Here is a 15441-nt window from a genome sequence, read left to right on the forward strand (position 1 = left end):
GGTCAGTGGGTGGTGGGTCCTGGAGCCGTGCAAGGAGATTAGCATCTGTGTGCGCCCTGCGGCTCACGAAAACTTCAGGTGGGACCCTGACCAGCAGGGTTACCTAAGCCCCTGGTCCTCAGCCCGGGACACGTGACGGGCATGGCACCTGCCGTCAGGAGGTGGAAGACCTGCCTTGCGGGGCGGGATCTATGTGAGGATCTTAGATAAGCTTCTCCGCCCAGATGGGCGTCCGAGTGGCGTGGGGAATGCTGGCCCCGCAGGGCGTGTCTGGGTGGTCACCTAGGGGGTCTGCAGGCGCCAGGAGAGCCCCTCGCTACTCCTGGAACCTCAACATACAGGTCTCAGCTCCCAGTGACCCAGCCCTGTATGTGGAAACCAAAAAGACCACCCCATGCAGTGATCAACAGTCTGCATTCCGAGTGTCTCCGCTTAGCAGACAGCGGGGGATCTGTGCCTCCTCCCCCTCCTTCCGTCCACGACTATCCCAGCGCTGAGGGTTCTCTGTAATCCAGATATTTGGCGTCTTCCCCCAGCCCAGTGAGGCTTTTATCTATGTCTTTGGGAAAATGTTAGAACCAGTGGTGATGTTTGCTTTCCTAATAGAACCTCTAAACTTAAATATGATATTCAGCTACTTCATGCCAGTTTTCAAAATGCTAGCTGGAAATAGGTAAATATTCTTGAACCCATATAATTTTGCATTTTGGCAATGTTGAAATAATTTGAGAGATCAAATAGGGAAGACAACAGTAATAATAACAAATACTTAAAGTATTGACTCTGTGCCAGGCAATCACTGTGCCTTGCATAGAAGTAATTCATATAATTATCACAACAAACTAAAGATGGGCCCTTTTATTATCCCAATTTACAGACAAGGAAATCACGGCACAGAACAGTTAAGTAACTCACTCACAGTCACACAGCTGGTAAGTGACAGGACTCCAATTCACACCCAGGGGTCTTACCATCATCATAACACATACAGGACTTTATTTGGATGTATTCTGCTTTTGCTTCACAGTGGTCCTGCTGATTAAATCAATAGTTTCTGAAATGCACATAAAAAAAGCCACTTGAAAAAAGTTAATGGAACTTGAACAAATTTATAGTTGTCAGCAATGTTAGGGCATCTTTGATTCTTCCTATAAACTTTGGGTTTATACACAAGCCAGATTAAATGGAAAGAAAAGATTCCGTTTTAATTTCTCCAGCCTATAAAATAATTAATCAGTAAATACAGAAACCAGCAGTAGAGCTGAAATGGCATTAGTATCTTTGACTTTCAAACCTCTTTGGCCACAACACACAGAAAGAATATATTTAATGTCAAAACCCACTCACACACAGATACCTTTCCTGTGGATTCACACAGGACAGACTTCACAGAAACATGCCTGCTCTTAGTGCCAGTAATGCACTCAGACTTCCTTTCCTGGGCCCTTCTGTTTCTTAAAAAACTAGTCAGGACCTAGATTGACCAAGTGCATTGTTGTCACAGACAGGTTTGGAAAATGCTAGTCTTTTCGCTGCACAGATGGAAAAGTTGGAAAGACTTGCCAGTGTCACTAAGCAATTTCTGGGTTCTTTTCTGTGACATACCATTTGATGTGACCATTTAAGGTTTGTCCCTCTCGTGCACACATTTTGTATAAATATCCCTTTGAAAGAAGATAGAGAAAGTTAGGTAAAAAAATATGTATCAGATACCTGATGGTTCTAATTTCTTACTATGAGAATTTTAAATATCAGGGTCAAGTCTTGGTTCTTCATAAAGCTGGTAAGTTTCTCACCGTTTTGACTAGTGTTTTGTGAGTTTGTTTTGCTTAGTGGCAGTTTAGCTACAGTTTTTCCTTTCTCAGCCTTCCGCTTGCACCTCCCGCTAAGGCCGCCCAGTCTGTTCCCCCGGTGCTGGCAGGGGCACGGGCACTTGACTTTCACTGTCCCAGCCAAGGCTGTCGCCTTCACAGTGCCGCGCAGTCGGCACAGACGGGCTCAGATCGTCTGCACGTCGTGACCTCTGGGCCACAGTTTCCCAAACTCTGACATTACGGGAGCCACATAATCCCTCGGGTCCCGTACAGGTGTAGAATGGCGCCCTGCAAGACGCCAGCTAAGCACATTTCCTCAAATGAGACTGCATTATAAGATTCCCTGTTTCCCTATTTTCAACTGCGTGAAGTGAGTGGTTCTTATTAAAATAGAGGCTTCTTTAGAACGAAATTCCAAAAATAAGAAATATCTGAATTAAATGTAAAGATCCCATTATTCGCAGGGTGAAGAACACCCAGGCCGTCTTGGGAAAGTTAGGATAACTCATTTCATATGCTCTCACATACTTCCAGAATCACGTGTATGTGCGAAGTTATATTCTGCTCTTAGTTTTTCAGTAATTTAAAGTGCTAGGTACCCGCCAAAATAAAGTCATTGTTTCTCCTATGAAGATTCGTTCTCTGCATTTACTTCTGCCCGGTGGGGCGTGTGCCCTTAGCGTTAAGCTGATGGGTCCTGTGTGTTTCCCGAACAGAGTCTGGCTAAGCTACAGGAGCGGTTTCACCTGGGCCAGGGCATCGGCAGGTCGGAGCCAGACCTGAGGGCCAGTCCCGCGAACTCTCACCTCTCCCTCTCCAGGCAGACCCTGGACGCCGGGTCCCAGACCAGCATTTCCGGAGAGGTGAGCCACGCCCGCAGGTGCCATCAGCAGGTCTGCAGTGAGTCCCCGGTGACTTGCGTGTTCTCTTAGGCGCCTTTGAATTATGTGCGGTGACAGTAAAACAGTTAGAGGTCAACAGAGGGCCTGCCTGTCTGAGAAATTAATTTCTGAAGTTATTTACTTCACATTGTATGCAGCCGGAAGCTAAATGATGGAAAATTTGGCTCCTGTGCTAAATGAGGAAATTAGCTCCAGTCCATAAATTTTATTGACCTGAGCACCTTCATAAACTCCTGGGCACCAGGAACATTTACCTGATCTTTTTAACCTTAAGTTTAATGTGTGGAGAAGATGCTGTGAAAGTCTTTGAAAGACAGACAAGTTTGCATTAAAAAGGCGACGTTTTGCCCCGACGGAGACTATAGAGTAGTGCCTTCCCCAGCCTCTCCCACCCGTGTCTCAAGGTCAGCACCCGTGTCTCAAGGTCAGCACCGGCTCCTTAGCTTCCAAGGACTCGTACTTCCCAGAAACAGAAGCAGTTAACTTCCTTCCTGAGCAGATTCATGGACTTTCTCCCTTTTGCTTTTCACTAGATCGGAGTGAGAAGCAGATCCAATTTAGCTGAAAAGGTCAGGCTGAGTCTACAGTATGAAGAAGCCAAAAGAAGGTGAGCCGGGGCAGGGTGCAGCCAGTGGCCAGGGCTCCACGAGCGCGGCTCCCGGCTCTCCTTCGCTCCTGCAGTGCCATCTGCTGGGCGCTCCCACACGCTCTCGCTGGGGCTCCCTGGTGTGTTAGAAGTCAGGGCTCAGAGCCCCTCTCTGCTCTGTTTCTCCTTTCCCGTCCCTGCGAAGCCGAAGAGCATGGAGGACTCATGAGAAGCGTGGGGACGAAATGCTCCCGCTCTCCTGAAGGGGGCGATCTGAGCGTGCACCGTCCTCACAGTTAGAAGTGGCTCAGGTTCAGGACTGGGGGTGGCGCGGGCCCCGGTAGACAGCGTCCAGCATGCGCCTCTGTTTGGGGGGCTCCTGCTAATGTCCTCGAAGTCCAAGGTGACTGCCCAGTGCCTAGTTCCTGGAGAGGGACGAGAGATCTTCCTCTCTCACCTTCCCGAGCCCCCGTCACACCCTGTGCTGGCTTTTTCTCTCCGTGACTCTGCGAGGGGAAGCAGAAGGGACTCCCCGTTCTTGCCTCGTAGGCAGACGCAGCTTGTTTCCACGATACAGGGCGCCTTGCATGTTTTGAGGGAGAGAGCCATACTAAATGCTTGATGTCGTGGTTTTCCTTTTAAGATTTTAATAATGCTATTGATATGCCATTTAGGAAGGCACGGGGTGGGCTGCATCATCACTCAGCACGGGACAGAGAAACCTGCCAGTTGCTCCGCACGAGCCTGGAGCCTCACAGAGAGAACCTGCTGAGTGCCCGGTCCCGTGGCTGGGAGCCCGCGGGGGGGCGGGGGGGGGGGTAGAGGGGGGTGGAGGGAGGCTGACGTGTGTGCACGGCTGTGTGATGGTCGTTTATAAGCATCACCAGAGTTCTGAGAGGCTTCTGGCTTAACAGTGTGATTACTTGATCCCCTAAAGCAGTGGTTCTCAACCTTCCTGATGCCGCGACCTTTTAATACAGCTCCTCATGTTGTGGCGACCCCCAACCATAAAATTATTTTCGTTGCTGCTTCATCACTGTAATGTTGCTACTGTTATGAATCGTCATGTAAATATCTGATATGCAGGATGTATTTAGGCGACCCCTGTGAAAGTCATTCGATCCCCAAAGGGGTCGCGCCCCACAGGCTGAGAACCGCTGGCCTAAAGGCACTATTTCCTCTGTGCAGCTCCGTTAGGAACGTGGCTCGGTCCTTCAGTTTCCTGGAAGCACCCTCGGCTTCGCTCCACAAATTACTGTCCACGGGAGCTCGAGCAAGTCTCTTGGTCTCTCCCAACGCTTTGCTGACTAATGCTAATGCCTGTGAATTTGTCCCGGGAGGTGGTCCGTTTCCCGAGGTCAGGAAACATTTTGTGGGCTTTATCGCCTGCTCCTCAGCGCCCAGGCGGTGCTCGGACACTGGTTTTGTGGCCCTGGGCTGTGGAACCGGCTGTGGGAGGGTTGCAGCCCTCAGGCTGTGAGCACACAGGCCGTCAGCCCTCAGCACCGGGCCTGCAGTGGCCACGCTGGACAGTTAGTCAGCACCGGGTCTGCACTGGGCCACGCCAGGACTTGGCCTGGGTTTCTAAGGAGACGGCCACACTCAGGATGAACCTGAGAGGCAGGCCCGTGCTCCGTGTTCTGGGGGCTTGGCCCGACTTCCTTGCGGCAGCTGGAGCACTCGCTGCACTTTGGTCCCGACCAGTTCCTCCATCGGGAGCCGGCACAGCACCGCTCCAGGTGTCCCCGCATTTCCTGCTTTGTCCCCCAGATGGGGTGTGCCCTCTCCAGATAAAATCCACACCTGCCTGGTGCTGGGTCAGGGCCAGAGGCCTCTCCTCCGTGCATGTTGCTCTGGGGTCAGCTGGGTAACTGGGTCCCATCGAAACATGAGGCTGGTTCTTCCCCGCGAGGGGGCGTTGCTGTCCTCCCTGATGCGGGCTTCTTGTCAAAGGGACTAGCGGTGCTGACGAGGGGAATCGCCAGGGTTTGTGCGTGTGTGGGAAACGCTGTTTCTTCCTCGATCCTGAATGAGTGGAGGCGGCTGTGTCTGGAGGCCTGCTTTCCTCCGCCTTTGCTGTGTGCCTAATGAAGCTAATAATGCCATGCTTAGTTAGCATTTTGATGATTCATTTTTCTGAACGTTGAGACGGTTGTGTGGTTGAGTGGCTCCAGCTGAGGAGTAGCTGATGCTCCATCCATCAGCGATGCCGACGGTGGGTGGAATCAGAGTCCGTGATAGACACGTGCCCATTGGAGGCGGCGACTTTACTTTTAACAAAAACAAGAAACTTCTGGCACGAGGATGTGGAACTGCTTCCACCTTTGTCCTGATAACGTTTTCTGTTCACCTTTTTCCTCCTCTTCTACAGCTTCTTCCATAAAAAGGGAAAAACAGAATCCCCTTTCTGGGTTTCAGATTCTGGCATGCTCTGGCGCAAGCCAAAGCAATCCTCTCACACTTTCTACAGGACGCCAGCTGTGTTCACAGGTGGTCTTGTGCCAGTGGTCCCCGGGCCTGAGCCTCTGACCTTGTGAGCCACTGGCGCCTTCACCGAGCGCGGTTATTGTGCAGGTGAATCGGGAGGTCACCTGACCATGGAGTGGAAGGCTCTGCACAGAGAGAAATGCGGGGTCAGGCGAAATTATGAAACCGGCCAAGTTTCCCTTCGCTGCTTTCCTTCCTCCTCCTCCCTCGCTGTGCCCCCCTCACACCTGTTGTCACTCCGGTGATGCGGCCAGCCGGCTGTCTGCTGCCGAGCAGCCAGGTGCCTGTGTGCAGGGGAGGCCGGGCCGGAGGCAGGGGTGCCGGCGCTGCTCCGTGCAGCGTAGACGCCAGCACAGCAGGGAGGGGCGTCGCAGGGCGCAGCCCAGGGGAAGGTAGTGAGGCCCTGCCCGCTCTCGGCGCCCTGGGGCCGGGGTGGGTTGACTGTCTTAATCCCGGTTCGCCCACCCGCCGCTCTTCTCCCTCCTCGTTCCCCGCTTGGCTCCTGTGCCAGTTCCCCCAAGCCACCCTGGGGACAGCGTCTCACCTCTGTAACGGTGGCACTCGGGGCACCGCAGCTTTTAGTGGGGGCCTCCGGGTCTCCTCCGCCACCTGCCAGGGTTCCGGAGCCCCTGCTTTGGAGCTTCTGTGTGCTGTGACCTTCACCCTTTTCTCAGAGCGGGGGTGTGCTCACCAGACTTGAAAGGTGGGACAGTGATGTGGTGACAGCTAAGCACAGAGCCAGGCCCAGAGACTGACGGGACTCACACCCCTGGCGAGGATCATACCCCTGGCGGGGCTCAAACCCCTTAGTGAGGCTCACACCTCCTGGGGGGGCTCACACCCCTGGCGAGGCTCACACCCCTTAGTGAGGCTCACACCTCCTGGGGGGGCTCACACTCCTTAGTGAGGCTCACGCTCCCCTCTCCTCTTTCCCAGCATGGCCAACCTGAAGATTGAGTTGTCGAAACTGGACAGTGAGGCCTGGCCCGGGGCGCTGGATGTTGAGAAGGAGAAGCTGATGCTGATTCACGAGAAAGAAGAGCTTCTGAAGGAGCTGCAGTTCGTCACTCCGCAGAAACGCACCCGCGACGAGCTGGAGCGCCTGGAGGCCGACCGCCAGCGGCTGGAGGCGGAGCTGCTGTCCGTGCGGGGCGCCCCCAGCCGGGCGCTGGCCGAGAGGTGGGTGTCCCCAGGGCCAGGCCGCTGGCCGAGAGGTGGGTGCCCCCAGCCGGGCACTGGCCGAGAGGTGGGTGTCCCCGGGGCCGGGCTGCTGTCCGTGCGGGGTGCCCCCAGCCAGGCGCTGGCCGAGAGGTGGGTGTCCCCGGGGCCGGGCTGCTGTCTGTGCAGGGCGCCCCCAGCCGGGTACTGGCCGAGAGGTGGGTGTCCCCGGGGCCAGGCCGCTGGCCGAGAGGTGGGTGTCCCCGGGGCCGGGCTGCTGTCCATGCAGGGTGCCCCCAGCCGGGCGCTGGCCGAGAGGTGGGTGTCCCCGGGGCCGGGCTGCTGTCCATGCAGGGTGCACCCAGCCGGGCGCTGGCCGAGAGGTGGGTGTCCCCGGGGCCGGGCTGCTGTCCGTGCGGGGTGCACCCAGCCGGGCGCTGGCCGAGAGGTGGGTGTCCCCGGGGCCGGGTGCTGGCCGAGAGGTGGGTGTCCCCGGGGCCGGGTGCTGGCCGAGAAGTGGGTGTCCCCGGGGCCGGGCGCTGGCCGAGAGGTGGGTGCCCCCAGCCGGGCGCTGGCCGAGAGGTGGGTGTCCCCGGGGCCGGGCCGGGAGGCCTGTGGGTGTGTCTCAGCCGTGCTGGTGCCCGGCCCCTGGGCTCGGTGCTCTCGGTGCGCTGTGCCCGGTGGCTCTTCCTGTCCAGCCGTCAAGCACCCGTCTGCTGTCCCTCGAGTCCCGCGTCCCGCAGCTCCTCCGGTCTGTGAGGATCGGGAAGGTGCCGAGGCAGGTGCTGAAAGCGAAGGACGCAGAGCGTCACTGACCGCGGCTGGTAACCGTACCGTAAACCAAGCCCCTGGTGCCGAGGCAGGTGCTGAAAGCGAAGGACGCAGAGCGTCACTGACCGCGGCTGGTAACCGTACCGTAAACCAAGCCCCTGATGAGCGAGATTACCTGGACGGTGGGAGCCCCCAGGCTTCCTCTTCTGGGTTCATTACTCACAAGGATGCAAAAGGAGTCACTTCTCATTTCACAAGGAAGGTCAGCTCGCTCCCTGGCCCTCTCCCCAGGTCACAGAATGTCCTCGTGGACTTTGCCCGTTGAGAGCCTCCTCTGCAGGAGGTGACATGTAAAGCGGTTTTCTCATCTCTGCGGGAAGGTGTGAATTGATCATTTAATCTTAAAAATCCAATTCTGCAGTCAGATCAGCAGGACTGTTAGGCAGGGGACCCCCGGGTGTCGGTGTGACAGGCGCACATCTGCACCTGATGACTGACAGCCAACCCCTGTGCCAGCCGCGGACCAGGTGGCACCTGAGCCACCACACACCCTCAGGCCAACAGGGGAGGAGCAGTGTCCAGTCCAAGGTGACAGGAAAGAAACTCACATTCGTGTAATTCCAAGTAACTGGAGGTAACGTCCCAGTACCCAGCCGGACCCAGTCCCTCTACTTTTTGTACCTTCTCGGCTCCTTGCCTTCTAATTCCTTGTGCTCTATAAATGTGTAAGGTCATGTATCTACATAATACCAAAACAGAAGTCGGCAGCGTGGCTCAGTGGTTGAGTGTTGACCTAGAAACCAAGAGATCACAGCTCGATTCCTGATTGCAGGCTCGATCCCCAGTGTGGGGCATGCAGGAGGCAGCTGATCCGTGATTCTCTCTCATCATTGATGTTTCTCTCTCTCATCTCCCTTCCTCTCTGAAATCAATAAAAATAAAACAGGGTGGTGGGGAGGATGGAGGAAGGGAAAAATAAGTCTCTTGACATCCCAGGTGAGGCGGCAGCGTGGGTGGACTTGCCTGCCCTGCGTCTAACCGCCGTGGGAGAACTGGCCTTTGTACGTGAAAATGTGGGTCAAGATAACGCGCAGCTGCCGCCTCCCACCTTAGGGCACAGCAGAGAGTGTGCCAAGGGGAAGCCTCGGCAGATGCCGTCCTGTTCTGTCTTAAAGGACCGCAGCGCCTCACCGGCCCCTCTCCTCCCCCTCCTGCTCCTGCGCTGGCGTCTGGAGGAGCTGATGGAGCTCAGCCCCCGGCCGGAGGCAGGCTGAGCAGGGCGGGCGGGACGGGTCCCCGCGGGAAAGACCGAAGGAACAAAAAGGGAGGGTGTGAGGCAGGAGGCAGTTGTTTCCCGTTACCTGGTGGCGGTGTCTGCGTTTGGACACCTGTCATTTCTAGGAGAAAAGTGACAGTCATCGGTAACTGTGAAGCATGGGCAGCCTTGTGTGGCCCGTGTCTAAAACGCCAGTGATGTTCTGAGGGGTGCGTAGCACTTTCTCGTGAACACCGCTCTCACCCGTGTCCTGGGGGAGAGAAAGGCAGGCCACTGGTTTGTTGGCTGTAACCGGCTTTCCGATCAGGGCTGCAGCTCAAAGATCACTGATGAAGTCGCATTAGCTGTTTACTTTGTTCTAACTGCTCAGAGGTTGGCTTTTAAGCTTTGGTTCGCACATAGATGATAACTGTCAGGATCTGTGAGTTTTCAGCCGCTCTGTGGCCTGTGCCCTCCAGCACTGTCCTGCCAGTCTCTGACTCCCTGACTCAGGACAGCGGTGGCTGAGCTCGCCCCCTAGTGGTGGCAAAGCATATCGGAAAGAGACCCGCTCAGTGAGGGACCCTCGGCAAAGAAATTGCTCCCAAGTGAAAGTGTGGGACTTCTCATGTCCTGTCCACACAGTTACCAAGACGCCTGCCCTGTGCTTTCCCAACTGACAAGGTCTCAACATTGCTCCCTCTTCTCACAAATCTGAGAGGCTTTCTCGCGTATCTTGCCCAGATGTTTTAATTATTTCTTCATGCAGTCGTGCACCACATAAGGACATTTTAGTCAATGCTGGCCCACATATACAACGGTGGTCTCCAGGGTATAATGGAGCTGAAAAATTCCTACACCTGGCGGCGCCGTAGCCATCGTAGGGGTGTGGTACAACACGGTACTCACGTGTTTGTGGTGACACGGGTGTAACCAGACCCACTGCGCTGCCAGTCGTGTGGGCGCAGAGCGCACAGCTCCATACAGTACAGAGTAGCTGGTGATGACGGTAAATGGCTGCTGTGTGTACTTACCACACTGTACGTTTGTATCATTATATTGGGATGTCCTCTAGAAAGAGCACTTTTGAAAAGTTTGCTGGCAGGCTCAGTAGGACTGTGCTCCCCGTTTCACAGACGAGAAGGCCAAGGCCTGGCCTGAGGGGCTGTCCTAAGGATGCGCAGCCAGCACAGCACCCCAAGCCCAGCGCCCGTGTTCCAGGCCCCCTGCCGCAGCCCGGGCACCGCCTGAATGGCTCGTTTCCCTGACGTCTAAGGACCCTTAGAAGACGCTGGCTCCTAGCTGCATGGACCCCGTAGTAAACTGCTTTAGGGTTACATTTGCGTGTGCTCTGGAGAGAGTACTTTTTAAAAGTTTGCTGTTAAAAACCAGCATTTTTTAGAGCACGTCAAAAGAGAGCACTTAGAAACAGCCACCGGTGTGCCTGCGTGTGCCGTCGCCGTGGCCTCTGGCCTCTCGTGTCTGCCGTGTCCCTCAATCGCAGCGTGGCCTCTGGTGCTGGATTTGCTCTCGTGCTTTAGTGCGGTGGCCTGCTGTGAGGCGTGTGGCCCTGGCGCCACGGGCTGCCCGTGTGGCCCCGGTGTGGGGCAGGCCCGCACCCGGGCTGGTGTACCTGTGCTTGGCGGTGTTTGCACAGCGGTGAACGACAGTCCATCTCACAGGCGCATGACTCATATTTTTGTCACTGATCCTGAGAAGAATTTTAAAGTGAGCAGGTGGGGTATGAATGTCCTCTATTTTTTAATGAAAAGGGACTTGCTATTTCAGCAGGTGACCTGAAATGTGCCTACCTGCCGAGTTCTGGGTGGTCCGAGTCAGGCGGGGCCGGTAGCAGGGAGTGGGGACCTGCCCTGGCCTTGCCGCCTCCCGCCTTAGGGCACAGGACAGAGTGTGCCAAGGGGAAGCCTCTGCAGAGGCCGCCCTGTTCTGTCTTAAAGGACCGCAGCGCCTCACCGGCCCCTCTCCTCCCCCTGGGGATGGAGCCCGCCACCCGCACGTGCCCTGACCGGGACTCGAACCGTGACCTCCTGGTTCGCTGGTCAGTGCTCAACCACGGAGCCACACAGCCAGACGGATTTTACATTTTAGCGTGAAACACGCTAACGTCGTGCTGTTGCCTCCTTCACACACCAGAAAGAGCCTTCGTCCGCTTGTGCACTATTTAGATTTATCCGGAATTAGAAAGGCGTCTGCTGCTCAGAAGACTCGGCTCTGAGGAGACGGGGGCTTTCTCCAGACCTTCCTTCCTTTCTTCTGTTTGGGATTAATATTTTTCCTTGTTGAGTTCTGATTTATGTTTAAGAGATCTTAAAAGTACGGCCTGTAGTCCTTTTCAAAATCCACCTTTGAAAGCTGTGAATTAAGAATTTACCGCCCTTTGAAGTCCTAAACAAAATGACAAGAATGACTTTTTTTATTTTAACATATAATGAAATTGCGTTGGTGACACATCAAAGGAAAAACACCTATAAATAAAATATGGGCATGTTTTCTTACTGCCTAAAACATACATAACATTTCAAAGGAGCTGGAAATTAGGGAAATTTTCTTTTTCTTCCCAGGAGAGGAGTTAATGTTTATATCGCCACCTTGCAAGGCGTGAGGCTCTGAGCGGGCTGGTCTGTGTTGACGTCTGAGCGCGCCCCACACACACTCCCCCCACTTGGTTGCCTCCACAGCCTCACCGGCAGGCTCAGGGGGACCGTGCTCCCCATTGCACAGATGAGAAGGCTGAGGCTGGACGAGTGGCTCTCCTGAGGACGCACAGCCAGCACAGCACCAGCCTGGACACCGTGGTGTTCCGCGTCCCCTGCCGCAGCCCGTGCACCCCTCTGAATGGCTCGTTTCCATGACGTCTGAGGGCCCTGAGATGACGCAGCGGCCCTCGTGCAGGCTCCTAGCTGCCTAACCTGGGAGCTGAGTGTGTTTTCCGATGGCTTCTTCGCGTACACAGTTCCGGAACATCTGATTTTCACAAACCCCTGACTCTAGTGCACGGAGCTCCATGAGGATCTGGTGCGGCGATGGCTGCCCTGCGGACGGAGGGATAGTCATAGCGATGTCTCTCTTGCACAGACATTTGGACTAACTGGTTTCTTAATCACTAACGTTCCCATCGAATTAAGATGGGAATTTTTATCACTAAACATTCCTTTGGCACAGTCCCTACCTATTCAGTACCTCGGTGACCTTTTATGACCCTCGTTATTGCTGGTACATTGTTTTAGGACTGGGAGCCCAGCACGGGCCTGTGGGCGTCTGATCTCGGTTAGTGCCTTGTTTTCCTTCTCACTCTCTTTCTGTAATTCACAAGACCATGAGGTTTTTCGCCCGTTGAAGAAAATTGTAGAAAACCAAGTTCACAGCATCCTCAGTTATGCTAACGAGGCGCTTCTGCGCACTTCGCTTCCTGCCGGGGCTGCTCCCTCGCCATCAAATTCACAGCCCCCCCCCCCCCCCGGGCGCGTAATGTTTATATGATGGTAATCTTCCCCTTCAGTCTCCGTGTTTTATCATCGTCATTTGAAAATATAAACTCATTTCTGTGGTTTTTTTCTAGATTGAAACTGGAAGAGCGAAGGAAGGAGCTGCTCCAGAAACTCGAAGAAACGACCAAATTAACTACTTATCTGCACTCAGAGCTGAAAAGGCAAGTCTCTCCGGCTCTCGAGGGGACGTCCTTTCCTGACGACATTCAGGAATGTTTTCGCCCACCTTTGATTGCTTTTCTCTTTATGTTCAACTGTTTCAAAGAAAGGAACGTACGTTATACTAGTACAGTTCAAACTTGAGTGACCAAACTTAAGGTTGCATAGACTTTTCTTTCGTGAACCTCAAGGTGGCATTTGAAACACATTTGAAATAACCAGTGGGAAACAGGTGTGTTTAGCTTCAGTACACACGTAGGGAAATGACATGTTTTCTCCACATCAGCCCTTCTTTTGAAAGGGGGGCGGGGGGTGGCAGCAGCTACGTCCGAGAACATCGTCACTATTTAATACTCACACGAGAGGGGAGGTGGGGGAGCCCAGCTCTGTCAGCTCTGCTTCCTCACCGCGCCTCATCTCTCTCAGAAAGTGCCATTTGTTCAGCAAAGTGACTGCACTAGCACTTGGTCCTGTTTGCCCGTCTGTATTTTAAATTGCATCCTTGCTTCTGGATCCCTGTGCGGGTAGATTTGCCGATAGGGATTTGATTCCCCCGCTTTTGTGTCTTTTGCGAGAGGGGTGGTTTTGAATAAGAGCAGGGTTACTGCGGAGAGAGTAGCGGAGGGCCAGGTTGCAGTGCTCATGAAGAAGCCCATCACTGGGGCCGTTCTGGCCTCGCGGGGTCTGAAGAGCCAGGGGGCTGGCCTGGGCTTCCTGATGAGTCCGGCTTTGACCATCGCGCTCCTCCTCCCGCAGCCTCTCCGCCAGCACCCTGTCCGTGTCGTCCGGGAGCAGCCTGGGCTCCCTGGCCTCCAGCCGGGGGTCCCTGAACACCTCCAGCCGGGGCTCGCTCAACTCCCTCAGCTCCAGCGAGCTCTTCTACACCAGCCCGGGCGACCAGCTCGACGCGGACTATCAGTACAAACTGGACTTCCTCCTGCAAGAAAAGGGCGGTTACGTCCCTTCCGGGCCCATCACCACCATCCACGAGCACGAAGTGGTCAGGTCCCCCAGCCAGCCCGGCCAGAGCGGTCCCTGCGGGGCGGCCGCCGTGGGCCCCGCGCCCCCGCCGACCGAGGCCCCCAAGTCTGTGACGTCCCTGTCCTCGCGGTCCTCCCTGTCCTCCCTGTCCCCGCCCGGCTCCCCCCTGGTGCTGGAAGGCACCTTCCCCATGTCTTCCCACGACGCCCCTCTCCACCGGTTCGCCGCCGACTTCGACGACTGTGACGTGAGCGGCCACTTCGCAGACATGGGCCTCGGCGACAGCCAGACCCTGCTGGACGCCGACGCGGGAGGCGCGGCCCAGGCCCTGTTAGCGGACAGAGACCTGCGCGAAGGCGCCAGGGAGCCGTTCTACGAAGGCGCCGCAGGTACCCGTGGGCGTCGCTGGCCGGTCCCCGCTGGGCCGTCTGAAGGGGAGTGATGGGAGGGTGACGTTTCCCACTTCCCCCAGCGGTGCTCGTCCCCCTGCTCTTCCTGCTCTTTGGAATTTGCTTCGTCCACGGCGTGTTTAGGTGACATCCCTGGGCACTTTTCTTTATCAAATAGGAAGCGCCGTCCCTGGGTGGTGAGTCAGTCACTGGTTTCTGCTCTGCGTGTGGCAGTGACCGGGATGTGCTCTGTGGACACGTGACCCTTCGGGCAGCTTCGGTTCTGGAAGGACAAGGCCGAGAGAAGGGCTTTCTGTGCAGAGCTGGCCCGAACCAGACGAGAACCAAAGCCATTAGCATCCCGTCGTTAGTGCCGGCTGGGTGTCCAGGCTGCCCCGGGGATTCTGTACAAACAGGGTGGTTTCCGGCCAGCCGCTGGCAGACTCGCCGCCCGGTGCCTGGGGCAGGGTGGCCGGGACGGTGCCGCGCTGCCACCTGCTGGCCTCCAGGCTCCTTGCAGGGCGGGAGGCAGCCGCTCCTCCTCGGTTCCGGTTCCGCTCGGACAGGAACTCAGGAACGGAGACTTCTCTTTTCCGGGATAGTTCCCTCTGCGGAGCCGATGGGGCTGCAGAGAGGACAGTGGTGCCCTGTTGGCACACGGGCACAGCTGTGGTCGAGGAGGGCGGTCTGCCGTGGCACTGGCCTGAAACGAAGCGGGAGTAGCCCCCGCGTGGCCCCGGGGCCCTGTCCACACTGCACGCCTGCCTGCCCGTGACACGCCAGGGCACGGCCTCCTCGCGGGCGTTTTCTTGCTGTTTCAAGGAGCCTGTTTAATGGGTCTTCAGGGTCCTAGGCGTCTAAGTATTCCTTGATTGGCCAGTTCAGATGTTTAAGGAGAGAGAAGAATGCATCTTGTTTGCGTGGTTTCCATCCCTGAAGACGGAGACCCCGCCCGCCCGGGGCCTGGGGGGGGGGGGAGGCGGGCACAGGAGCATCTGTGTGGCTCGTGTGCTGCTGCCTGGCCGGTGCCAGAGCCCAAGTCACGCTTTTCTGAAACAATCAGCCACGAGGAAATAGCGCAGCAGTGGGGCTCCCGCGGGGGCTCCAAAGCGCAAAGCCCGGGGTGCCGGGGGCTCCCCCTGGAGCCAGCCTCGCCTGCTTGCATGGTGGCTGCCCCGCTGGCTGGCGTGTCCGGGCCAGCATGGCACCCCGTCTCCCCAGGGGTTGTTCCTCCTGGGAAAGGGGGAGGGTGCGTCTCTACTCCTGAGGGGCTGGAGGGGGTGCGTGTCCATGAGGCACCCAGCGGGCGGGCTGTACCGCACTGGTTTATGGGAATTACGATGACGTATGGCAAGGGGTCACACGCTGCCAGCCCTGGTCCTGCAAACCTCTGGCATCACGAGAGGAGAGGGAGAAGCAGGTGCTTTGTG

General features: G+C 56.1%; 1 protein-coding gene across 1 annotated transcript in view; it reads left to right on the forward strand.

Moving 5' to 3' along the window:
* Positions 1-15441, forward strand: part of WWC2 (WW and C2 domain containing 2) — a 130055-nt gene that overhangs the window by 90611 nt on the left and 24003 nt on the right. The window contains exons 7-11 of the mRNA XM_081084078.1: positions 2531-2677; positions 3250-3323; positions 6726-6968; positions 12554-12643; positions 13398-14011. Coding sequence (XP_080940204.1) covers positions 2531-2677; positions 3250-3323; positions 6726-6968; positions 12554-12643; positions 13398-14011 — 1168 coding nt within the window. The remainder of the gene's footprint in view (positions 1-2530; positions 2678-3249; positions 3324-6725; positions 6969-12553; positions 12644-13397; positions 14012-15441) is intronic.

The sequence above is a fragment of the Myotis nattereri genome (assembly GCF_964212035.1).
Source record: "Myotis nattereri genome assembly, chromosome: 2".
Lineage (NCBI taxonomy): Eukaryota > Metazoa > Chordata > Mammalia > Chiroptera > Vespertilionidae > Myotis > Myotis nattereri.